Source organism: Macaca fascicularis, chromosome 9 (genome assembly GCF_037993035.2).
Source record: "Macaca fascicularis isolate 582-1 chromosome 9, T2T-MFA8v1.1".
NCBI classification, from domain to species: Eukaryota; Metazoa; Chordata; class Mammalia; order Primates; family Cercopithecidae; genus Macaca; species Macaca fascicularis.
Window position 1 is genome coordinate 60,779,074 of NC_088383.1, and position 25,236 is coordinate 60,804,309.

The window sequence follows — 25,236 nt, forward strand, 5'->3', positions numbered from 1 at the left end:
AGCCATCAATTCTTCCACTTTTTTTTCAAGATTTTTAGTTTCTTTGCTCTGGGTACGTAATTCCTCCTTTAGCTCTGAGAAATTTGATGGACTGAAGCCTTCTTCTCTCATCTCGTCAAAGTCATTCTCCGTACAGCTTTGATCCGTTGCTGGCAATGAGCTGCGCTCCTTTGCCGTGGGAGATGCGCTCTTATTTTTTGAATTTCCAGCTTTTCTGCCCTGCTTTTTCCCCATCTTTGTGGTTTTATCTGCCTCTGGTCTTTGATGATGGTGATGTACTGATGGGGTTTTGGTGTAGGTGTCCTTCCTGTTTGATAGTTTTCCTTCTAACCGTCAGGACCCTCAGCTGTAGGTCTGTTGGAGATTGCTTGAGGTCCACTCCAGACCCTGTTTGCCTGGGTATCAGCAGCAGAGGCTGCAGAAGATAGAATATTTCTGAACAGCGAGTGTACCTGTCTGATTCTTGCTTTGGAAGCTTCCTCTCAGGGGTGTACTCCACCCTGTGAGGTGTGGGGTGTCAGACTGCCCCTAGTGGGGGATGTCTCCCAGTTAGGCTACTCAGGGGTCAGAGACCCACTTGAGCAGGGAGTCTGTCCCTTCTCAGATCTCAACCTCCGTGTTGGGAGATCCACTGCTCTCTTCAAAGCTGTCAGACAGAGTCGTTTGCGTCTGCAGAGGTTTCTGCTGCGTTTGTTATTGCCCTGTCCCCAGAGGTGGAGTCTACAGAGACAGGCAGGTTTCCTTGAGGTGCTGTGAGCTCCACCCAGTTCGAGCTTCCCAGCAGCTTTGTTTACCTACTTAAGCCTCAGCAATGGCGGGCGCCCCTCCCCCAGCCTCGCTGCTGCCTTGCCGGTAGATCACAGACTGCTGTGCTAGCAATGAGGGAGGCTCCGTGGGTGTGGGACCCTCCAGGCCAGGTGTGCGATATGATCTCCTGGTGTGCCTGTTTGCTTAAAGCTCAGTATTGGGGTGGGAGTTACCCGATTTTCCAGGTGTTGTGTGTCTCAGTTCCCCTGGCTAGGAAAAGGGATTCCCTTCCCCCTTGCGCTTCCCAGGTGAGGCAATGCCTCGCCCTGCTTCAGCTCTCGCTGGTCGGGCTGCAGCAGCTGACCAGCACCGATCGTCCGGCACTCCCCAGTGAGATGAACCCAGTACCTCAGTTGAAAATGCAGAAATCACCGGTCTTCTGTGTCGCTGGCGCTGGGAGTTGGAGACTGGAGCTGTTCCTATTCGGCCATCTTGCTCCGCCCCCGAGGCCAGATCCTTTCAATGGCTCCTTGTCTCCCTTAGTATGGGCATTTTGTGGGGTGTCCTGACTCTCTGTTCTCCCATCTGACTCTGAATGCGGTTCTAGCCCTGCCTCTGACCACTCTTCCTTCTGCCTCATAAGCATTCCCTGCTGGGGGGCAGTCTCTCTGTCCCTCCTCAGGTTGCCTAAGGCTTTAGCATTTCACACTCCTTGCTGCCTCTACCCTCTACCTGGAACAGGGAGCTATTGTCAGCTCCCTCCACCTTCCTTCCACAGCAACCCCAGCTCCTCAACTGCAACCCTGCCCTGCCTACCAGCGGCACTTTGGCTAACAAGTTCTTCCTCCAGAACTTGTTAGCCAGAAACAAAATCTGTATTAGTCAGGGTTCTCTAGAGCGATAGGAGTAATAGGCTAGAAGTATATATGAAAGGGAGTTTATTAAGGAGTATTGGCTCACACTATCACAAGGTGAAGTTCCACAATAGGGCTGTCTGCAAGCTGAGAAGCCAGTCTGAGTCCCAAAACCTCAAAAGTAGGGAAGCCACAGTACAGCCTTCAGCCTGTGGCCGAAGGCCTGAGAGCCCCTGGAAAATCACTGGTGTAAGTACAAGAGTCCAAAAGCTGAAGAACTTGGAGTCTGATGTTCAAAGGCAGGAAGCATCCAGCACGAGAGAAAGATGGAGGTTGGAAGACTTAGCAAGTCTGCTCTTTCCAGCTTCTTCTGCCTGCTTTATTCTAGTCATGCTGGCAGCGGATTAGATGTTGCCCACTCAGATTGAGAACGGGTCTGCCTCTCCCAGACCGCTGACTCAAATGTTAAAATCCTTTGGCAACATCCTCACAGACACACGCAGGAACAATACTTTGCATCCTTCAATCCGATCAAGTTGATACTCAGTATTAACCATCACAAGTCCACCCCTTGTCAGATTCCTCATGGAAGCCCTGTTGTGGAAAGAGCTCCTGTGGTCTCCTCCCCTTGCTATTTCTATGCTCCACAGTGGATCATACCAGGATGGGATGTTGTGAGCCTAAGTGAGTTAATGTGAGCAGAGGGTTTTGTGTAGTCAATATGGACAGCGCATAGATTTCCTTAGCCCTGGAACTCAGCATATTCCATCCTAGGATGTCCATGAGATTTATGGGACAGGATAGGGCCTGATTTGTTCCTGGCTGTATCCACAGTGCTTAGTACAGAACAAACTTCAGAGATGTAGGTAGATTTTGTGGAATGAATAGTGAATAAATGAATGGATATATCCTCAAAATTCATATGCAAATATTTCGTAAAATGAATGTAATTCTAGAAGAATTCAGGGAAACTCATTGTATATTGATCAACTATGGCAGAGAAACCCAGCTTTCCCTGTCAGAATCAGGTAGGTGACTTCCAAAAGGAAAGTTAACCGTTCTCTCTTGCTAATGTCTACCATGACCTTTGACAGCATTAGTTCCTAAAAGCTTCACACCTGTGGAAACCAGTGCTTCAGTGGTTTAGCCTCAAACATCTTTTTCTAGCCTTCAGGGAAAATGTTGACTAATCTTGTTTGCCCCTAAAGGATAGCAAGTATTATTTGTGAATAAACAACTAATGAACTGTGTGACCTGGACCCAATCCCTTGCCTTCTTTGGTATCAGTTTTTCAGGCTGCTGGCCTAGACGCCTCCTGATAGGTCTCTTGCAGAGATAGTTCATGAGTGGATGGTAAGCATGGGCCTGGTTATTTTTCTAGGAAATCAGTGACCCGGAGATCTTGGATCTGGTCCATAGTGCCCTTGGAAGGATGACCGTGGTCCGGCAAATCTTTCCGTCTGCAAAGGACAATCAGAAATGCATGAGGAACAACCACCGCATCTCCTCCCTGCTCTGCGACCCCCAGGAAGGCTACCTCCAGATGCTGCAGGTCAGTGCTCAGCCTCTTCTCCCCAGTGCCCTCCACCAAGAGTCTCACCCACACCCTTGGCCAAGGGAGACATGTGGGGGCCTCCTGTTGCCACCAACTTCAATTACTAGCTCTGTCATTTGTTGAAATTGAAACCAGTCGACTGGGCAGTGTCTCTGAGTAGTACTAGCAGGCAATTATGCCTGTTGTCAGCAGACAGAGCTTATTGGCTCACTGGGTGTCTCTGGTATTTAAAAGTCCATGCATAGAGGGTAAAAAGATTCCTGTCTCTTATGTCTCTGTGATGACTGCTTTGTGGGAATGTGTTCGTCTGGCAGGGCTGGGGATGGAGTCTTCTTTGGGAAGTGATCATTTTGAACCTGTTTTAAGCTCTTCTTAATACAGACGTGACCCTTGCAAAGCAAATTGGGACTCTCCCAACACATAGGTTGAGTGCTGAGGCTTGGGTCACCCAGGACACTGCTGGATGCCCAGCTGAGCAGGGAGGGGCAGGACAGCAGGACCATGACATGGAACCCCACGCACATGGTTCCTTCCAAGGCCAAAGGTACCAAGTGTTTCTGGTCATTCCTTCAACCCTAAGTATGTGCAATTGGCACTAGCTTGTCTTGGGCCTTGGAATATGATGGAGAGCTATGTGCCTGGTGTAAGAGGTGGTTTCTCTCTGGGTGTTTGGGAGCAACAGAGAAGCAGTGTGGAGAGTGCCCACTGGCAGCCTCAAATCCACTTCTAGGTTAGGAATGTGGTGCCTCAGAAAACTTTCACTGATGCTTAGTGAGAGCCACAGGACAGAAGGAAATTTCTTCCAGTTGGGTTTGTGGAAATTGGCCAGAAGTTTGTACATGTGATATGCTTTCCACTCAGCATTTGAAACTAGTTCTACCATCTTTACCCAGCCAGGCATGAGGGGTAGAAATCAGGGTTTCTGAACAGAGATAGCTGTACCTGCCACCTGAGTATCAGCCCCACCCCATAATATTTTGTTCTCACTGTATCAGGGGCCACACATTTTGTAGAAGGTAATTATTGGAATCTTGAGTGGGGTGTGGACGTGTGTCAAATTTGCCAAAGGAATGAATCTACTCTGTAATCTTATATGTAGGGAGAAAAAGGAAACATGCCTCAATGATGGTAGGCATGATAAATGTGTTCTTGGTTGAGGTGGAAACACAGCACACATTGATTTTAGCTGGAATAATCCCCATTCCACCAGTGTCTTCTGCTCCAGGTAGCCCACCAGAGTGTCTGGGGTCTTTCTAAGGTGGTAGAGGGGTGGCGAAGAGAGTGGACCCAAGGCCCCTGCAGCACTCATGGACTCAAGAGCCTGGGCACCCGAGTCAGAGTGAAAGGCCCTGGTGCAAGAGTTTACGTTGAGGTGCTGCTGGTTTATTCTGCCTTCCTCTATGTGGAGTCTGGAAGAAATGGTGAAGGCCAAGTAAGTTCCTTTCACTGTGCCTCTGTAGTCATCACTCCCAGCCTCCATGTGGATGGAAATGGCCTTAGACAATGGGGCTCAGGGAGCATGTGCCCATTCCCACCCAGTGCACCGGGAGAGGGGAATCCCTTTGCTCTCTGTGGGGCCAGAGCCTGTGAAGGTCTCACTCTCTGCAGGTCTTTCTAGCTTCTCTCTCCCTTGAAGGGCTTCCTCCCTCCAAATACATGGCACCCTTGCCTCATGTGCCATAAGTCATTCTCTGGGTCTTAGTTAAACTGCACTCAGTCTCCTTGAGGAACAAAGATGGGGCCACTTTCCATGGCACAGAAGTGTCTGCAAAGGTTGGAGCAGGGGAAAGAGGAAAGTGCTTCTTGTTGGGGCCTGTGATGCCTCCTTTTGCTGTGGGTGAAAGGCGCAGGTGGGCCCTTTGGTTGCACATCAGACACATTGGATACAAAAAGTCTTTTCACTGGAGTAGAGAGAGAGACCGAGGGGTTCAAAAGGGAATCTATCTGAGGGCCTACTTAAATGACACGTGCCCATGGTGAGGAGAAACAAAGGCGCAGCTCCCAGATATGTGGCCGAACATCATCAAATGAGGTAAATGCAGTGTCAGACCCAGGAATCCTGGGACACTGCACCTCCCTCTGTTCCTGCTGAGACCCAGGCACTGCATAAAGAGCAAAGCTTAAGTGCAACACTATAGGAATCTTGTAATAGCAGCAACAGTAAAAGAGGAATCAAATCACCTGGGTTCAAATCCTGGTAACTCTAGTCACTAGCCGATTATTTCATTATTATTATTTGTTTATCATTCTGTGCCTCAGGTCCCTCCTCTCTAAATTGAGGTTTGGAGTATTACCCCCCAGAGCCATAATAAAAATTAAATGGGAGAACATACGGAAAGCATTCAGTTCAGAGCTGAGCTATTAGCAGTACAGGTTGAGTATCTCTAATCTGCAAATCCAAAATCTGAAATACTCTGAAATCTGAAATTTTTGAGTGCCAAAATAACACTAAAAAAATGCTCATTGGGGCATTTCAGATTTTGCATTTTTGGATTAGGGATGCTCAACTGGAATTGGAATATAATGCAAATATTTCAAAATTTGAAAAAAAATCCCAAATAAAAACACTTCTGGGCCTAAGCATTTAAGATACTGGATACTTAACCTATTATCATCATTACTGAGGGTGTGGACAAGTACATTTAGGGTTTCCATGGAAAGGCTGAACATAGCCTCCTTTTTTTTTTGGTGTGATTTAGTCTACCTGTCTCCAAAGCGCGCTTTTTCCATCAGAGAAATGCAAATCAAAACCACAATGAGATACCATCTCACACCAGTTTGAATGGCGATCATTAAAAAGTCGGGAAACAACAGGTGCTGGAGAGGATGTGGAGAAATAGGAACACTTTTACACTGTTGGTGGGATTGTAAATTAGTTAAACCATTGTGGAAAACAGTATGGCGATTCCTCAAGGATATAGAACTAGATGTACCATATGACCCAGCCATCCCATTACTGGGTATATACCCAAAGGATTATAAATCATGCTGCTCTAAAGACACATGCACACGTATGTTTATTGCGGCACTATTCACAATAGCAAAGACTTGGAATCAACCCAAATGTCCATCAGTGACAGACTGGATTAAGAAAATGTGGCACATATACACCATGGAATACTATGCAGCCATCAAAAAGGATGAGTTTGTGTCCTTTGTAGGGACATGGATGCAGCTGGAAACCATCATTCTTAGCAAACTATCACAAGAACAGAAAACCAAACACCGCATGTTCTCACTCATAGGTGGGAACTGAACAATGAGATCACTTGGACTCAGGAAGGGGAACATCACACACCGGGGCCTATCATGGGGAGGGGGGAGGGGGCAGGGATTGCATTGGGAGTTATACCTGATGTAAATGACGAGTTGATGGGTGCTGACGAGTTGATGGGTGCAGCACAGCAACATGGCACAAGTATACATATGTAACAAACCTGCACGTTATGCACATGTACCCTAGAACTTAAAGTATAATAATAATAAAAAATAAATAAAAAAAAGAAACTAAAAAAAAAATAAATAAATAAAGAGGACCCACTTCTTCAGCAAAAAAAAAAAAAAAAAAAAAAAGGCATCACTGCAGGTGGGAGGGCAGCTTCTATCTTTCCAGCCCCTTATCACAGGTTTTGTGTACCACTTATTGTCCACATCTCTCCCATGGGTACTGAATCATAGCTTCCTTGCTTGGGAGTTGACAAGCTATGTCTTTTAGACTCATGTAGCTCTTTATACAAGACCACAAGACCCTGCTCATTGAAGACCCTCAATAAGGAATTAAAGGATGAATCTATTAAGAATGCAGGTCTCAATACAAGTTAAACTGACTCTAGATGCCTCTTTATATATATATATGTACATATATATATGTAAAACACTTTATTAAAGGAATCTCGGTCTCCATTTGTTGCATCTGCTTCCTCTGCTTCCTTGCGAGGCGGTATCATGAGAGGAAAATGTGGATTTATTTACTCATCCTGCCCAATAACTACTTGGGTATCTTGTAGATTCATCTCATTTACAAGCCATTCCCTTCCAGTTTCCTCCATAGCTATTACCACTTCTTTCTTTCTTAATGACAGTGTGGAAGGCAAACTAATTTCTACTAGCCTCTAGCTGTGAGATTTATCGAGAAGACTAACATGTTTAGAACAACTAACTCAAGGAAAAAAAAAAAAAACATTTATGTCATGGATTATTAATTTTGTCTTGACGAAATTAGTGAAGATCCTTTTGGAAATGGAGCTCTCCAGTCCATCTTTAGTCCCCCGTGCCAAATGGCTACTCTTGGGAAGATCATTCTGGTTTAGAAGTTTCTGGGAGGACCAAGAAGAACAGGGAATTTTTGCAATAGCATCCATCCCTTGGCTTCTCTATTGAGCTGGCCTCAGAAACTCTGTCATCCTCTATGAGGCCTGTGGTCAGGGCTTTCTGTGCTCTAAAGCCAACCAAGGACTATTATAGCAAATCAATTTGGTTCCTATTTAGCAGAACAAAAGGCCCTTGGAAGAAAAATACCTAAATATGTGACCCCTAGTGCTCCAAAAGCATTGCCTTTGCCAGCATGCAGCACTGTTGTTTATTTTTCCAACAAAGCACTGTCTTATTTGTGTGTTTCTCATTCTTGTTTCCTTGATAAGTTAGTTTAGGACTTGTCTGACTCAGCTAGTAATAAAAGTGATAACCAGTCCCTCAGAACCCTGAGACTTTGCTAAGATTTCACGGACATGTTTGCTTAGAGGAGAATCTGTAACGTACTCTGTCTCTGGAACTGTACTGCCCTGTGACATCAGGGCTGCAATTGAAGTAAGAGGCGTATTATCACATAGTCATCCCCCCATTTATATTCAAATGTGTTTCTAAGGGGTCACAGGCAAATGATATAAACTGTGTTGTGTGGTCACTGTGGAGCCGGATCCCTGAATTAAGCTTTGGGGGCTAATGTGGTATTACCATAAAATGGTCCCTCAGGTTGAAATTTCTCTTCTTCTTGTATTTAAAAATTGTCGAATGGCTTGATGGAATCGTTCTTCCTCTGTGCTGCGCACAATCTATTAGAGGATTTCAACCCCTCTCCCTCTGACATCCCTTTTTTTTTAGGGCTTTCTGTACTCTTCCATGGCTAAAAGGTTTTTGTCAACCTGTTGGTAGAAGCCTGTCCTCTGGAGCTTCACCGAGCCTCCACATACCAGCTACCTTGGATTTCATGTCACTTTCAATGGTTTACTTAGCCCTAAAGACCCATATGGGAGCATTTAACACAGAGAGTGGGGAAGGCTTTGTCGGAGACAATTGCACAGGTGTTCTCTTTGGGTGCAACCGGCTGCTGTTCTGGCTGCAGGTGGCCGTGCGTGCATTTGAAGCCCAGAAAACCTTGGGTGTGAACAGATAGCCCTCTTCACTCTTCACACCATCCCCTCAGATTCAGCAGTGAGCAGAGCTCCCTGCATCCCCCGTGCCCTCTGTTACCGTCTGCTTCCTCCTGAGGCTTGGCTGTGGTGCCCTATCCCAGGACAGCTGGACTGGCAGCAGTTTGGCAGAGAGACTTCACCTGGCATGGATTTCTCAAGCTGTGACATCTGTGTGTCAACTTGTCCTCCCCGCTGGACCCTCTGTTAGCTGCTTGTCTAACTTTGCTGGCCAACCACAACCTGTCTGAGGATTTGGTCAGAGGTCAGTTCCTGCTGTTTGCCTCTGTGATGTCTCCCTGAACAGTCCACTTTGCTTGATTAATGACAGAGGGAAGAGAAAACTAGGCTCTTTAAAAGCCTGGAGGAAATGCAGCCTTTCTTAATGAAAACATTTCCCACACTTCCAGCTTTGGTGTTGGGAGGATAACGGTCTGGTTCTGACCCTGGCCTGCGATTCATCTTCCTTCGCCTCCAAGGATGATTTTTACCTTGATAATGCGGATGCACAACAATTCCCTGGGCCCCAGAGCATAACAAATACTAGGCTGGAATACCCCCAGATTTCCTACAGAGAAGGTATGTGCTGCTGCCAGGAAGGCAGACAGTCTGGCCATCCCGCAGACACACCCTCCTGTCTTCCAGGGGCCTCTCCCTTCCCCACTGATGGGGGCAAAGGTCTTAGCTGGATCATCCTGGGAGCCTGCAGCACTCCTGAGGACCTCAACACACTTCATGGGGGACTTACATGCTCATTATCTTTGGTCCTGATCCTGCTTCCAGGGATTCAATAACAGACCGGAACACCTGGGCTTCCAATGTGCATGTCTCCACCCTGCCCAGTGCTTGCCCAGGTGGAAAGTCAGTGCCTTCCTGGTTTCAACAAGACAACAAATTTCCTTCTGCACAAGATATCCACTGTGGTCTGATGTTTGTATCCCTCCAAAATTTCTATTTCGAAACCTCATCCCCCAGGTGACAGTATTAGGAGGTGGGATCTTTGGGAGGTGATGAGGGTGGAGCCCTCATAAATGGGATTCGTGCCCTTATAAGGGGCTGCAGAGACCAGAGTTCTCCTCTTCCACTCTGCCAGGACAAGATGAGCAGGCATCACCTATGAGCCAAAAAGCACGTCCTCACTAGACACAGAATCTGTAGGCACCTTGATCTTGTACTTGTCAGGCTTCAGAACGGTAAGAAGTTAAGTTTCTGTTGCTTATAAGCCACCCAGTCTGTGGTTTTTTGTTGCAGTGGCCTGAGTGGACGAAGGCAGCCTTCACATCTCCTCGGGAGCCTCAGAGCCAGTGTTACACATGGTGGGATGTTGGGTGGGGCATTTGCATTGTAACTGCTCAAGCAGGATTCAGCCTTCGAAGCCCCTCCCCTCTGCGGAATGTGCAGTGTTTCTGAGCACTGCTCCCCTGCCCCCAGTGCTCCATCCATTTCCTCCCTCTGGATCTTGATTCCTTATTTTCTCATGAAGATCAATTTAACAGTCTTACTGGTGGCCTTTGCTCCTGCTGACACAAGGTATTTTCCTAAATAAAGTATAGTTACTGATGTAATAGAAATTCTGGTAATAAATTTTTAAAAAATCTATTTTTCCATCCCTGGTCCTCAGTCAACTTCTTGTGACTCATCTCTAATTATCCAGCAGCCAAGAGTATCCACCTGGGTCTCTCAAGAGCTGCAAGCCCCCAACAAGAGCTCACGGCTGAGTTCTCTCCTGCTTCCCAGAGACGCCTCCTACCTTTCCCGTTACCTTTCTGAGGACCCATCTTCTGCTTGGGTAACTGATGTTGGAAATTTACACCTTGCCAGGATCCTGCCATCTCAGGGAAATGCATAGCCTGAGATTCTGGTGGGAGATGGCCAGTTCCACATTTATTCACACAGAGCTCCCATCTCTTTCCCCAGCAGCCTCTATCCACCACCACTTGTCTTCTAAGAAGAGGCATCTTCTTTGCAAATGCCTTGACATCTCTTTAACTTCGTGTTTCTTTTTTTTTTTTTTTGAGACGGAGTCTTGCTCCGTCGCCCAGGCTGGAGTGCAGTGGCGCGTTCTGGGCTCACTGCAAGCTCCGCCTCCCGGGTTCACGCCATTCTCCTGCCTCAGCCTCCCGAGTAGCTGGGACTACAGGCGCCTGCCACCGCGCCCGGCTAGTTTTTTGTATTATTTTTAGTAGAGACGGGGTTTCACCGTGTTAGCCAGGATGGTCTCGATCTCCTGACCTCGTGATCCGCCCATCTCGGCCTCCCAAAGTGCTGGGATTACAGGCTTGAGCCACCGCGCCCGGCCAACTTCGTGTTTCTAAGAACATGTTTAGAACTCTTATTCAACTTTCAGTAATTCCATAAATACCCATTTATGCATTTGTTATGCATTTCTTCTTATGTTAGACCTTTCACAAATGTTTCCTCCTAATTCTCATAAACCCCTCAAAATTGGGAATTTTAATTTCCACGTTGTAGCATGTTCTGATTAGGGAAACTGGCAGTGCACAGGCCCAGAGGCCTGAGAGAGCAGGGGAAGAGTTCATTGTGCCTGGGGCAAGGGGTGAGAGGCAAGAAGTTGCGAAGTAACTTGGAGGGGACAACAGTGACTGGGACTCTGCCCTTGGTGATGTGATGTGGAAGATGTGTATCTGAGAAAGGCAACTCTATGCAGTGTGGAAAGGGAGGATCTGAGACTGGAGACAGGTTAACCAGTGGTTACCATCTCCTTAGGGAAAAATAAGGGCACCTGAACTTCACCCCTAAAATGGGAGGTGACCATTGAGTGAGGACATCTGGAGGCTTCCCCAGGACTGAAACCCCTGAGCTGGGCAGAGGGTGGAGTGCAGAGCACCTGCCTTCCATGGATGCTGGACTGCAGCTGGCCTTTGTTCCAGCCATACCCTGCCTGCCTTCCCCATCTCCCCTGCACACCTTGCTGATCTCATTGCAGAATCCACTGTGCCAAAGGCTCCCGTGGCTGAGCCAGCCTTGCTGTGTGAATGTCTGGCTTTTGACTGCAGTGGGCCACACTGTCTCCCTCTCAGGAACCAGAGTCAGGGTATTATAGAGCTTTCCCCTCCACCCCCTGCCATGCAACACACACTCTCTGAGCCTTCCTGTGTTGGTACCTTTTATGAAACATCCTAGGGGTAGAGAAATGGCCTTTCCCTTAAAGGGCCGCCCTGCAACACCTCAGATCATGCAGCCCTGAAAGGTGAGGCTCAGACCCTGGGGGCTGTGGCAGCTGTGTCTGTGCTGCTGGGACCTGGAGGAGGCCAGGGACATGTACACAGGTGCTCAGGTGAGCAGATTTCAGGTGGGACTGGGAATTAATATTCAATGCTGATTCTTGCTTGATCTCTGACCCTCAAGTCTATAGGAGTCAGACATGTTCCCTTCGTGCCTTTGGAAGGCTTTAGGGACCAAGGGACTTTGTGGGAGAGGATGAGTGGTGTTGGAGGATACAAATTCATTTTCTCAGTAGTTCTCATGTTCTGCATCTAGACTCGTGCTGACCCCAGCTTCTGGGGACATCCCTGGAGGAGCTCTCAGCTCATACATATTGAAATCAGGAAGCTGCTTAGATATTTTATTTGCCTCTTCTATTCCTTTCTGTCTCTGCTCCCTCTGAAAATGAAGATGCATGCAAAGATCTTAGAATAGTACTTGGCACACAGAGGTACTACCATCTGCATTCCACAGGTGGATAAATCAGGGCTGCCACATTGCACCTCTCCAGGGGCCCAGATCACACTGTATTTTATTATTATAAAGGTAAGTCTCAGAGTGTTCAACAGCTTGTTCAACATCACTCAGCAAATGGATGCTAATGGAGATCTACTTCACTTGTTCAATCAACATTTATTGAGTGCTTGCTGTATCCAGGCACTACTGTAGAGACCTGGGGTCCAGCTGTGAGTAAAGCTGGTCCAGGTTGGGATGAATCCAAAGCTGTTGTGGATCCTATTAGACCACTTGCCTAAGCTGCAACCCTGGTGTGAGAGTCATACTATATGGTAATTAGTGAAAGAGGAACTTACTGTAAATCTCTGGGGTGGCTAAATGAAACCATCCAGTCCCTCTTCCAGCTCTCTCCTCACTTATAATAGAGCCCACGGGCTCCCAGGAAGGCCTCAGCCCTTTTCCTGGCTTCTGTCTGGCCTTGACTTCACTCCCTCTAGCATCTCTGACCTGGTTCTAGGTATTTTGCTTTGCTACCAGGTCTCTCCTTTGCCATGCCCGTGGCCTTGGCACTTTGACCTGTCTTTTGCTTCTCAAATTTACTCTTACCTGGAATGCTTTTTTGGTTCCTGGAACTTTATGCTGCAGTGTTCCTAGGTCACCCAGAGCCCTGGGCTCCTGCTTGCATGGGGATGAGGGTTTAAATAGTGACAGCATCTGCTTGCTTGCCTTACCTTTGCTGATGGACTCTGTGCTGTGCCTAACCTAAAATATGAGGGAGTGAGGCAAGGACTTCTTCAAGCCAGGCCTCATTCTCTGCACCTGTGGTCTGTGGCTCCAGCCTGGGCTGTTGGCCCCTGGTGGTCAATGACGAGTGAGCATCCATGCATCTGGAAGCCTCTCTCCTTCCAGACTTCCTTCTCAGGGGCTTGACATGACCGACCCTGCCACTGGTATCCAGCTATCTTCCCTAAGGAAAGGCTTCTCTTATGTTTATCAGGCTCTGGAGAGGGCCCCAAGTTTAAACTGCCTTTCTACCATATACTTGTGATTTTTTTAATCCAAAAATCCCTTCTCAGAATCGGTTGTGAGGTTAGGGCCTTTCCTACCCTCTGCATTGCCACCAGTGAACTGTCAGCTAAAGTCAGTTTGCATAAAGTAGGTCACCTCTGTGAGGATGCTGAGGTTGGAGTGCAGATGGGGGAGCCACAGATTATTACTGCAGTGTTAGATTATGCCCATGGCAGGGAGAGACAACATCTTACCAGAGAACAGTTAGGAGTAAGTGGAGTAAATGGAAACAGCTTCTTGGGAAGATCAAGAAGGTGTTTTGAGGAGGTTTTAGACAAGAACAAATTGCTGTTTGAAAAAAGGAGGCTCTCTCCAAAGTCAAAGTTGGAGGGATAAAATCTCTTTTATCTGCGATTCATTTTCTATAATTTCTCTTTTTTGTAAAGCATGGTTAGTATATGCCTTCTGAGAAGATCCATCCATCCATCCATCCATCCATCCATCCATCCGTCCGTCCGTCCGTCCGTCCATCCGTCCATCCATCACTCCATCCATCCATCCATCCATCCATCCCTTCATCCATCCATCCATCCATCTACTCATACATCTACACACTCATCTACCCTTCTGTTTGTGCATACATGTGTCTACCATGTGTTCAGCCATTAAACATACATTAAGTACCAGCTATGTGCTTTGATTGGTGCTGAGTTCTAGAGAGAGTACTTAAAGAGCTTGAAGTTTGCTGAGGTAAACACATTTATGAGCTGACAACATATGTAATGGAAGAGGGTACATCCAGGGTGATATGTGGGCAGTGGGAAGGCCTGCCTATCTGTGCCTGGAAAAGTGCATTGCTCAAGCCTGTTCCTGTGAACTGGTATGTATTTGCCCTTCCAAGTAGACATACTTGTGGAAGGACTGAGGGCTTCCTTTGGCCTTTCTGAGTCATGTCCTGCTTTTTCCTCTTTTTTTCAAGACCTCTCTGCATTCATACATTTGTTGAATACCTTGATTCATTGTGAATAGAAGTGCTGAAGTGAAAAGGAGATTCCACTGGGTTCTGATCAGAGCCACAGATGAGCTGGTGCTGTAGACTCTGCCCTGATGTGTAAGTGTGTGGATGGATAGGGGTAGGGGTCAAAGAGACCTGGCTGGTTAAATAGCAGCAGCTATGAGTGGGTGACTTGTAGACCCATGAATGTCTTGAGAAGAGAAATCTTCACATCATTAAGGATTCTCAGTTTCAAGTTATTCTTTTGGGTAAAGAAAAAAAAAACCCAAAAACAACAAAGCAATTCTAAGTGGCTTATATTCCTTATAACAACATCTCCATCATGGGTTTGTTTTCCAGAGGGGAGGAAGACTTAAAACACATGCAGTGGTGGGGGCTCCTGAGGGCTGGGGAGTTGCCAGCAACAAAGAGTGAATTAGTCCTGCTCATTGAGGAAATGCTCCTCTAGACCTCAAGTGGCTGAGGGCACAGTTCTGTCATGGTGTTCTGTGTGCGGTGGGGGGTGAGCTCCCGGTGGGTGCTGGTACTTAGTTTTCCTCCTGCTGTCAAGTAAGCTCCTGTGAGCTGCAGGCCCCTGAAGAGGGTCAGCCCAGGCACTGACCTTCTGCTCCCCCTCAGTTCAAGGCTCTGGTTTTAGTACACTCTTGACACCTCTGCAACATCTGGCCATCGTCCACGTACCTATCACACCTACAGCATGCAGAGACCCTGGGCATGCAGCCCACAGTGGTCAGAGCTGGGTGACAGGACAGAGCTCTTCAGCAATGGTCTGTGCACAAGGACACCTACAGGGGTGGCAGTCAGCTCTGCCTGGATGTGACATGCTGGGAATGGCCCTTGAGGACTGGACAGGCATAACGGGGCAGATGTTTGTGATGTCTTGCACCTCCTATTGGCTCATCTCAGACTTCAGCTTCAGTTGCTGGAGAGTTCCTGCCACCTAAGTTCTGATCTAAGGTTCTGCTTTTGGAGCACCTGGACTAAGAAACATGAGGAAGTAAATTGCGGGCAGAGAACAAGGCACAGAGGTGTTGTAGTACAGGGACATATTGAGGAGGGTGGGAGTGAGGCTGCGGGAGGAGGGGTTCTTTTTGCAGCCCAAGGAGCCTATTTGATCTTCGCAGGAGTCCTGTGAGGCTGACATGATCTCCTATTTTTATCTGGTGATTTTGTTTTTCTAAAATATTTTTAGCAGACGACTTGCTGCTTAGGCGTTCAGAGAATGGTCCCCTTGACCCACTTTGGCTGAGGGTTGTTTGTGCAACAGTTATCAGTGGGGGGCCACAAATCTGACTGAGGGTGGACGTTACCTCGCCCTCACCCCCTTCCCTTCTCCTACTCCTCTCCTTTGTGCTCCAGTGTGCCCGTGGAGGGCTGGGGTGGTGTGAAGGTAACATCTGAGAACAATGCTGTGCTTCTCTCCCATTGGGCTCCCGCTGGGCCCCTGGGAGGGCGGGTTCTATCTTCCAGCTCCTCCACATCCAGATCGGGGTCTGTAGCCACACTCAGGAGGCTGAGCCTGGCCTGCCCACCCTGGACCCCACACATGGGTTGGGCCCCGATGCTGTAGTGTCATTCTTCACACTGCTACCCTAGATTCTCACTCATGGCCTTGTTCTCCAGAGCTCTGAGACAGGCAGGTGTCTCCTCTACCGCTGAGCTCACATCAGACAACTAAGCAGAAGGGTGGTCCTCAGATGGGCACAGTTGCAAATCCCAAATGTGTTCCCTGGGTGGCAGTGGCTCCACTGCACAGCAGGCACCATCTCTTGTTACCACTCTCATCTCTTGTTACCACCGTCCTCGCTGTTACCTCGTCACTCAGGCCACCATTTACCCTAGGCCCATCCAGTGACCAGAGAGGTCTTTCTGAGGCCCAGGTCTGATCTCCAGCTTCCTGTATACAGACCCAACAATGGCGTCCTTCCCCCTACAGTCACCTGTGTTGCTATTCCTCCTTAGCAAGTCCCTAAGTCTTTGCAGGGCTCAATCCCTGCTTCTCTCTTGATCCTGCTCCCTCTGTATTGTATCCATTGACACAGTCGTCTTGAGCTGCTTTCAATTCCTTTAACCCAAGGATCTGCCAATGGTGGCCCATAGGGCAAATCCAGCATATTGCCTGTTTTGGAAAATAATGTTTTATTGCACATGGCTGCACCCATATGTTTATATATTGTCTATGGCTGCTTTCAGGTTATAACGGCAGGGTTGAGCAATTGCAAAAGAGACCACTAAGCCTAAAATCTTTATGAGCTGGTCCTTTACAAGAAACTCTGGTGGACTGTGCTGTACCTGGCCCTGTCTCTTGACACCTTCATGCCCTTGCACATGCTGTGCCCTCCCTTTATCCCACTAATCCTTCAACCCTGAGCTTTCTGCTTATCCTTCCCTCTAACCTCCCTTACCTGAGTGGGTAACTTGCCTGTGTGCACATCTCAATCAGCTACAGATCAGGGTTCTCCTTGCTGATGTACAGATGCACCTCCCACTCTAGTTCCTGAGGCAGGGCAAGGCCTTATTCCATTCAGGACTCCAGAAGCTGGCTGGGTTTTTGAACGTACACCTAAAAGCCAAGGATCTTGGCATAGATACTCAGCACCACAGCTTAGTGTTGGCATCCTGCATTCCTCCTTCTTCCTGCGGGTTCCTCCAAAGCTCTCTGGAAATGCACCTGTGGAAAGGGTTTCACTGCCTCTGTCTTTGCAGATCTCCAACCTCTATCTGTATGACAGTGTTCTGATGCTGGCCAACGCCTTTCACAGGAAGCTGGAGGACCGGAAGTGGCATAGCATGGCAAGCCTCAACTGCATACGGAAGTCCACTAAGCCTTGGAATGGTGGGAGGTCCATGTTGGACACCATCAAAAAGGTATGTGTGAAGAGGCACCCCCAACCTGGCCAAAGAAAGGCCGCTTCTTACAACTCTACTGTGTTCCCCTCTAGCAGCTGGCCTGAAGCTAGGCTCTGTGTGGCTGCCCCAGTAGGCCTCTCCCCATTCCTCTCTCCTCGTCACTCTTCCTGTCCCAGCATCTGCAGGCCAGGTGAGCTGTGGTCCACGAATACATACTATCATTACTGTCCTCAATTTAATATAAGAATTTCTGAGAGGCTGAGCAACTTGCCCTTGGCCGTAATTGTCAAGTAGGTATGAAATGGAGGCAGCTGCCTATCCCATGTCTGCAAGGTACCCCTCTATGCAGACCACCACTCCCCAAGAGAGAAGTGCACCTGTATGTGTGCTTGTGATGTATCTCATGTGCTGAGGAGGGATACTGAATTAGAAAGCTGGATTTGAAGTGAATTGAGTAATCTATGGACCATTTGTTAGAGTGAATTGACTTTTAGAGGTTTCAAAAGAGTATTTAGGGAAATCCATAGCATTAGGAGTTTATTCACAATGAACTGCATGTGGTTTCAGTAGCAGTGAACATGCTGTAGTGTAGGTGAGAATCCACTACAGCCCAGGGCAGAGCCAGGGCCCCTTTTGGGCCCAGTGTTTCTGGGACTCTGTAGGCTCACAGGGACTATGAGAGATAAATCTGGATGAGAATCTCACCCTGGACTTGGAGAGAGAAAGGGGGTCACCATGACTCCCTCAGCCTCCTGCTGCCTCCTTCTCCTATAGAGCCCACTGAGCCAGTAGAGAGAGGCAGGGGGACGGTAGCCAGTCTATGCTGGATGCTGTGCTTTGTACCTCTTTTCTCCCTCAGTCCTTGTGGGTTCTATGATGTGGAGCTGATTAACTTCAGGCCAAAGCTGGGAGATGGGCAATGTGCCCAATGTGGCACAGGTGGCAAAGTCAAGATCCAAGCTTGGGACCTGGCTGTGCCCTCCAATGCACATGCTTGCTGCCCTGCAACTTAACATCATGTGTCTGATATGTCTCTTGTTGACCTTTGAATTTCCTATTGGGTCAGGCTAAGGTGAGCCCCTGGAACTGATTGCAAGGGGAGGACTAAGCTTCAAGAGGGCAAGGAGAAAAGCCGCCACTGTTTAATCTCATGGCTAGCATGGTGCCTGGCACATAGCAGGGACTCTAAGCATATAGACGGTATGAATGACAGGTGCAAGCCTTAGAGATTTCTCCCATAAGCAAATGTCCTAGAAAGTATTCATCCTGCTCTGAGGGCCTAGGACCACCAGCCTATTTGTCCTCATTACAGCCTGTCCATGGTCTCAAGACTGATTGCTCCCTTCTTGGTGACCACTTCCTTGCTCCTCTTAGCCTTTGGGATGCCATCCTTTACTTTAACCAGATTTTCCAATGGGTTTTTCTCCTCTTCTGCAGGGCCACATCACTGGCCTCACTGGGGTGATGGAGTTTCGGGAGGACAGTTCGAATCCCTATGTCCAATTTGAAATCCTTGGCACTACCTATAGTGAGACTTTTGGCAAAGACATGCGCAAGGTAAGCCCCAGGCTCCCTATCTTCCAATCTTCCTGCTATGGTGCCCCTGAAGACAGCAATAGCTACAGGATCCCTGGGCTCCCAGCAACTGTTAATTGGCACAGATATCCTCCCTTCCAGTCTCTCTCTGCTGATGCAATGGTAATTGGCTGGTGTTTATATAGCATGCTAGGGAGTAGGTGCAGAGAGGTTTCCAAACAGAGATTGTCACTAATGGAGTCTCTTTGAGTAGAGCAGGGGTACCTGGTAACAACTGGGTCCTACTGCTTGGATCAGGGGGGCTGCTTGGAGGCTATAAAGGACAATATGTTTTCTCAGAGCAGTGAAATCAGCCCAACCACAGGGACAAGTGTGAATTGTGGTTGAGGCGGGAGACAGACATTACAGCCTGAGTGTCCTCCAGATCCAAGAGTGAGACAAGGCCACAAACAGAAAACGGAGCTGCAAGGAGGGTGGAAATTGGAAAATGCCAGAGCCCAGCAGAAAGAGAAATGAGAGACAGATGAGTTGAACGCTCAGAATGAGGTTTGACTTTTTTTATTTGGCGCTGGTGCTGGTGCAGGTGGCAGCCTGGGTCTTCCCAGTGATACTTTCCCTCTTCTTCCACCTCTTATGGGGGATAGAGAACAGTTTTTCAGGATTGTAGATAGTAGAGAGGTGGCCTTTTATCCAGGGTGGGGATCCCCACAGTTAAGGAGACCCATGACACCAAGAGTCTAACAGGGCTAGGACAAAGAGGCCCATATGGCAAGTAAGGGCTTGGAACAATTATCCAAGTGAAGGACCTCGGATGTGGTCACTGTGAGCCAGTGTGGAGCTGATGGTGGTTATCCTGGTGTGGTCAGTGGCTGGCTGTCCTGGGCCTGGCCAACTCCACTGGCTTGGATGCACTTCCAGAAATAACCTGTACAGGAGAGACCAGAGATGGGACTACTCATGGTGTAGAAGACCAAGGCCACAGGGGCTTGATCTTCTCTGGAAATAATGAAAGCATTGACTGATTGGCATGTACTCAGGCACAGCCTCATGTAATCACAGACATGCTCACACACTCACACATGTACACACTTCATACACTTTGAAGGAAGATGTGTCCACTAATGATGGTACCTGGAGCATGAAGGACAGTCCTTGCAAGCAATGAGCTCTCAGCAGGGGCTGGATAAGCCTTCAGTAAAGAGCCCTCTAGCCTGATGTCAGCATTGGCTAGGAGCAGTGCTAGAGGGGGGAGGCAAGGGCTAAGTGATGTTGGGGTACTGAGAATCTGGGTGGGGGACTTCTAAGGTTTTGCTCCTGAGGGCCAGGATAGAAAGACGCATGTGTGGACTGGTGGAGAGTGTGAGAGCTGGGGAACAGGGAGGGAGCAGTGTAGAGCTCATCAGTGACAGATGGGGCAGAAGACTAGCTCACCAGGGAGAGGCTGGGATGGCCTGGGTGCATGTGTGATGGGGAGGTGGGGAATTTTTAGCCCACTCTGTGATGGAAGAGAGAGTCATGGATTGGTCATATAAATAATTGAAGATTCAATAATTTGTTGTGACACAATGTCTGACATACATGGCTTGATGACATTTTGGAGCTCAGAGGTTTGTTGGTGGCATCCTAGATGGAGCTGGCTAGCAACTATTCTGTGACTTCCCATGGAGGGCCAGGGTGTGACCTGTGATGTCCAGGAAGCCAGGGCTGGCCTATGATGTCTGTTAGGATGCCCAAAGCTGTGAGACTTGGTGAGGGGATGGGGATGGGTGGTCAGCACTGGTCTGGGTCATGACCACAAGAGATACGGGCTTGCACTGGGACTCCCACCAGGTAAGGAGGGTTCTTTCAGTCACTTTGGTATGAAAAAGCTTGCCAAGTGTAGCTGGCTGCTGAAAAAACTGTTCATATTGACCATGGTCCTGGCGCAGTTGCCTTCATCCCCAAGTCTTATTCTGAAGTTAGGTCCTGCCTGCCGGCTCCTTCCGTCTCCCACCCACTTCTTTTGGTGGGAATGCTGGTTGTGGAGGTCCCTGCCTTGTCTCAAGCAGCTGACCCTCCAGTCCTGTGCCTGGCGCCCTGCTGGCCACCTCAGGTGCCTGAGAGACGGGGAGGCACTGTGTCCTCCACTTCCTGTTTCAGGTGTCTGGGCCTTCCATGTTGCCAAGGCAACACGCCTCAAAAACCCCGAAGCCAGTGGGAGCTGGAATCTCTCAGTATAAGGAGCTTTGAGCAGGAGGCCTGAATGTAATTGAGTTGGAAGGGAAGCTGATTTTCAAGTGGGCTTTATGTTAAAATGTATCTTTTTGTCATTTTAAAATCTGCCCTTAATAACTGCATATCCTAGTTGTTATCTGTCTGCCTGGCAGCTTATCACTGCTAAGGGGAAGCTATCTGGAAAGCAGGGAATGGGATTTACTATAGCAAATGTTTGTGATTCAGGCCTAGGGTGCATTAAAGCAAGTCCGGGGGGTTTCACATGAACCAAGGAGAAGGGATTAGGACTGTATCATGGGGGTAGGGCAGCATTTGAAGGCAGAGCTGGGTGGTGGTTTCGGATGGGAGATGGGGCTGTGAAGGGTGGGGCTGGAAAATCAGGGTAACTTAAAAATAAAGGACATTCACATAAGGAAGAAAAAAATTGAGGATGGGTGACAAATTTGAGGGTAGGATCCTGAGCCACACCAAAACAGTGCCAAGATCAGTCATCTAAGGAGTGCCCAAGGTCAGAGTCCAAGGGGTCGCAGCTCTCTTGGCCATGCAAGGTGCACAGCTGCTGGAGGAGCCGACTGGGCAGACTCCTAGATCCTGTTATGCTGGGCAGGGGCAGCATTCCCTGCAAAGATTATATATGTCATATATGAACAAATCAGACACAGACTAAGCAGTTTCTTTAAGACTTAAACCAAGAGGCATCTTTTAAATTAAAGACCAAGATATTTTCTTAAACTAAATACCCTGGAGGGAAATCTCAGGGACAGTGAGTCACCCAGACATTTTAGATTAAGTGGTATCAAGAGACTGTAGATTACTCAGCCCCTTCATTGGAGGGAAGGAGTGGGTGATCGCCTTTCACTACAGGGTGCTGGACAAATACTAATTCAATTCAATTATCTCATCCAGGAAGTGTGTTCTTAGTGAATGAGCTTTGTATGGAAAAATCAAAGGTCTATGTCATCAGCTTGCTGTGTAACTACTAGCAAAATATTAATTGTCTGTTTTGTACTTGGAGCTGTCTGGCATGGGTCTGCCACCAGGGGAAAGGTTTGCTGGAAACTCTTCCAGCTCTCACAGGCATTGGTCTAACATTTGTCTTGGTGGGGTGGGGGGTGGTATATGCTTCTTCTATCCTATTGGAGGCATATTTTTTTTCAGGGCTCAGAACTCTAACAGGACCTCCACAAATTTCTATTTGGCTTTCTTTCTCTTTGTTCAGATAGGAATCTCCAAAGGAGGATGCCATGAACGTGTCCATATAAATGTCCTTAGCTCATGATTGAGCTCTGACAGATGTGTCAGAGCCACCTGTAGTCAAGTTTCCAAAGGTGGGGTGTGTGGGAAGCTGCTAGGTGTAGGGAGCGGGCAGGAGCTATTATGCATCCACGGTATCCAAAGGTACATCGTACGTATGTTGTCTCATTGACCTGGGCCTTTGCTTTGCTCCTGGTTCTGCCTCTCCTGAGTTTTTGCACAACTTCCCTTTTCTGAACCTTTGTTTCTTCAGAGGAAAGTTACAGGTAATATGAGCCTACTTGTTGGATGGAGGGGTCAGTCAGTGTAATGACACTGTGCAGCACTTGGCAGTGAGAGCGTGCTCATATGGCACAGGGCATCAGCTTTGGGCAAATGGGACTGTGCATTTTCTCTGAGCGTATCTATCTCAGACTCCACAAGAGCAGAGAGGCACAGGAAGGCCTAAAACACAGCTTCCAGCCTGACAGTACCCTAGATTATAGCTCCAAAGCCAAGGCCAGAGATGGGAGGCTCCCTCTTGCAGCCCTGAGCTGGTACAGCTGGGATCACTCAGCTCTGTGTGCCAGGGCAGTGCCAAACTCCCCTTCTATGCCTGGCAGCAGATGTCCACTCCTTATAAAGACCAAGGGCTGTGAGGGATCTGTGGAACTTCACCTCTGATAAGATTTTATTTTCAGGGCTGTTTTGTTGTTGGTGTAATCATTGCAAGAAGAAAAACGTGGTTGTCTTCCTTTTTTCCCCACAAGCATGACTTGCTTGGATAGGAGCACTAGTTATAGCCCAGAGGAAACATTTCTCCATGACCTGATTGCTGAAGCTGTCCGCCTTTCTCCATCCTAATGACATTGGTGTAGGGAACTCATTCTCTTCCACTAACTCCAGGTCCCTTGTGCTTGAAAACCCTGGGAGAATTGCCAACTGCTTGCAGGCCCTCTGAACCTCATTTTCTGTGGGTGGCATCTACCCGATTCAGTGGCTCAGTGGAGGGCAGCGGGTGTCCTTGGGCAGGAGAGTGGGGGAAGTAGGCAGAAGCATCTGGACAGCCTGTGGCTTTGTTTTATGCCTTGCATCCTGGATGAGGGAGACCCTGATGTGGTGTGAGACAACAGAGCTGTTTTCTTCTCCTTTCTAGAATCAAGTTAGGACCAAGAGAGGCTGAAGGAGTATTTTGTCCAGGGGATCAAGTTTTTCTCTGGCCCTACAAAGTCTGGTCAAGCAGGATCTTTCTGGGACCCAAATGTATTAAATATACATAGAAGCACGTGTGCTGGTTGCAATAGGTGGGGAATTGGGGTCTGCACAGCTAAGTTTGGGAAAGAGAGGCCCAGAGACTGGGGAGATGCATAGCACCAGCAAGCATGATGCTGTGCTGGGCTTGGAAGGCAGATTTCCTGGGAGTGAGAGGGGGTTAACCCAGAACATCCTTTCTGAACTTGAGGTGATGCAGTTCTGTGACTCCCTCTCTCCCCTTCATCTCACTTTCTGCTCCAACCTTCCCCAGCCAGCATTAGGGCATCACAGTCCCTTCCTGTTGGCTGGGAGCCTGCTGAGTTGAAATTTCCACCACTGCCCTTGGCTCAGCCTCCCTGTTCCAGCGATTTCCCAGGGAAATAGAAGGGCCTCATTCCCCTTTACTAGTTTAAGATGCTTCTTCTGACTTCTCTGTCAATGTTGATTCTTCATAAAAGCTGGCTTTGGATGGGAATCAAATGCCCCCCTTGATGTTGCATCCCTGGGAGAGCCTTGTGACTGCTGATAATTCACTGAGTAATAACTGCTCTTTGTGCAGCGATTGCCACGCCGTGAGACCTCAGTCCTCCCTGAGCTTGAAAGTGCATCATTAACATTCTCGTGGAGATCCACTATGCGGTGTTACAAATTGCCCCAAATTCTCGGGTTCAGAAGTTGTAAGAGGTGAAGCCAGGTTGAAAAGGCTAACTCGTAATGAGGTAGAAGCTGCCTTTACCTGGTGGCTCCAGCAGTTGGTGCTAGGAGCCTGGGAAGTGGGCACAGCAGTGAGGAGGGGGATATGGGTGGAGGTGGGGCTGCGAGGATCTAGTCTGAGGACTGTGCAGTGTCTCTATTAAGCTGCTCTCATAGAGACTCCCGGCTGTGCACAGTGAGTCGAAGAAGAGAAATAAACTTGAGTCTCTTCATGGATTAGCATTCTTCCAGTGTATTTTCAAAGTAAAATGTCAACCGTTCTGAACCCTTGTGCAGAACTATTTTTGACAGAGCCGAGAACTGAAACAAACACTGCTGCTTCATCCCAGTGAAGAAATAAGGAAAAGATGCAATTAAGTATTTCATTTTAGGTAGCGTTTTATCAATACATACCCATTAAGGATAGAATGTTCAGAAAATACAGATAAATGAAAAGAAGAATGTAAAACTCAGCTACAATCGTTAAACCAAGAAATAAATACTGTTAATGTTTCTGGTGTATTTTCTTGTTTTTTTTTTTTTTTTTTCTCCCTCTGTACATAGAGATCATGATATGTATATTTATCAAATTGCTATTTATTGTAATATATTTTATATCCTGACCTTCCTACTAAATGTTATATTGGTAATATTTCCTCATTTCTTTGTGCTTTACAACTGTGATTTTTTCAGTGGAAATACATTACTCAACTTCCAGGCAGCCATCATTTATTGCATCTTCCTATCTGATAAATATTTAGGTATTTTCACCACATTTATTATAGAATAGTGTTGTCATGAACATCTAAAATACATAGTTTTAATTATATCTATATTTACTTCCATATTATATTTTTTAAGAAGTAGAATTACCAGAACAAGAATATTAATTCTTTTAGGCTCCTAATGTATGTGATACGTATTTTCAAATTGATTATAGAAAGGCCTAATAACTTTCACATCCATGAGTAGTATATAAAGTCTATGTTATATGCTAAAAAATATGGTTAATATATATTAAGCATTTTTGCTAGTTTGGTAGCAGGATGAAAAAGTGATATACTAAATTTGCATTTCTTGTGAGATTGTACATTTTAAAGTATAATTATTGGTCATTTGTATTTCACATTTTTGTAAATTATACCTCAGGTTCTTTGCACATTGTAAACCTACATAACCTCTCTTTCA

The 25,236-nt window shown here is 47.5% G+C and overlaps 1 protein-coding gene across 4 annotated transcripts in view; it reads left to right on the forward strand.

The window, feature by feature from the left end:
• Positions 1-25,236, forward strand: part of GRID1 (glutamate ionotropic receptor delta type subunit 1) — a 792,303-nt gene that overhangs the window by 502,319 nt on the left and 264,748 nt on the right. For all 4 annotated transcript variants that reach the window (XM_005565260.4, XM_065520779.1, XM_065520780.1 and 1 more), the window contains 3 exons: positions 2,983-3,153; positions 16,975-17,136; positions 18,556-18,675. In XM_005565260.4, the coding sequence (XP_005565317.2) occupies positions 2,983-3,153; positions 16,975-17,136; positions 18,556-18,675 (453 nt within the window). The remainder of the gene's footprint in view (positions 1-2,982; positions 3,154-16,974; positions 17,137-18,555; positions 18,676-25,236) is intronic.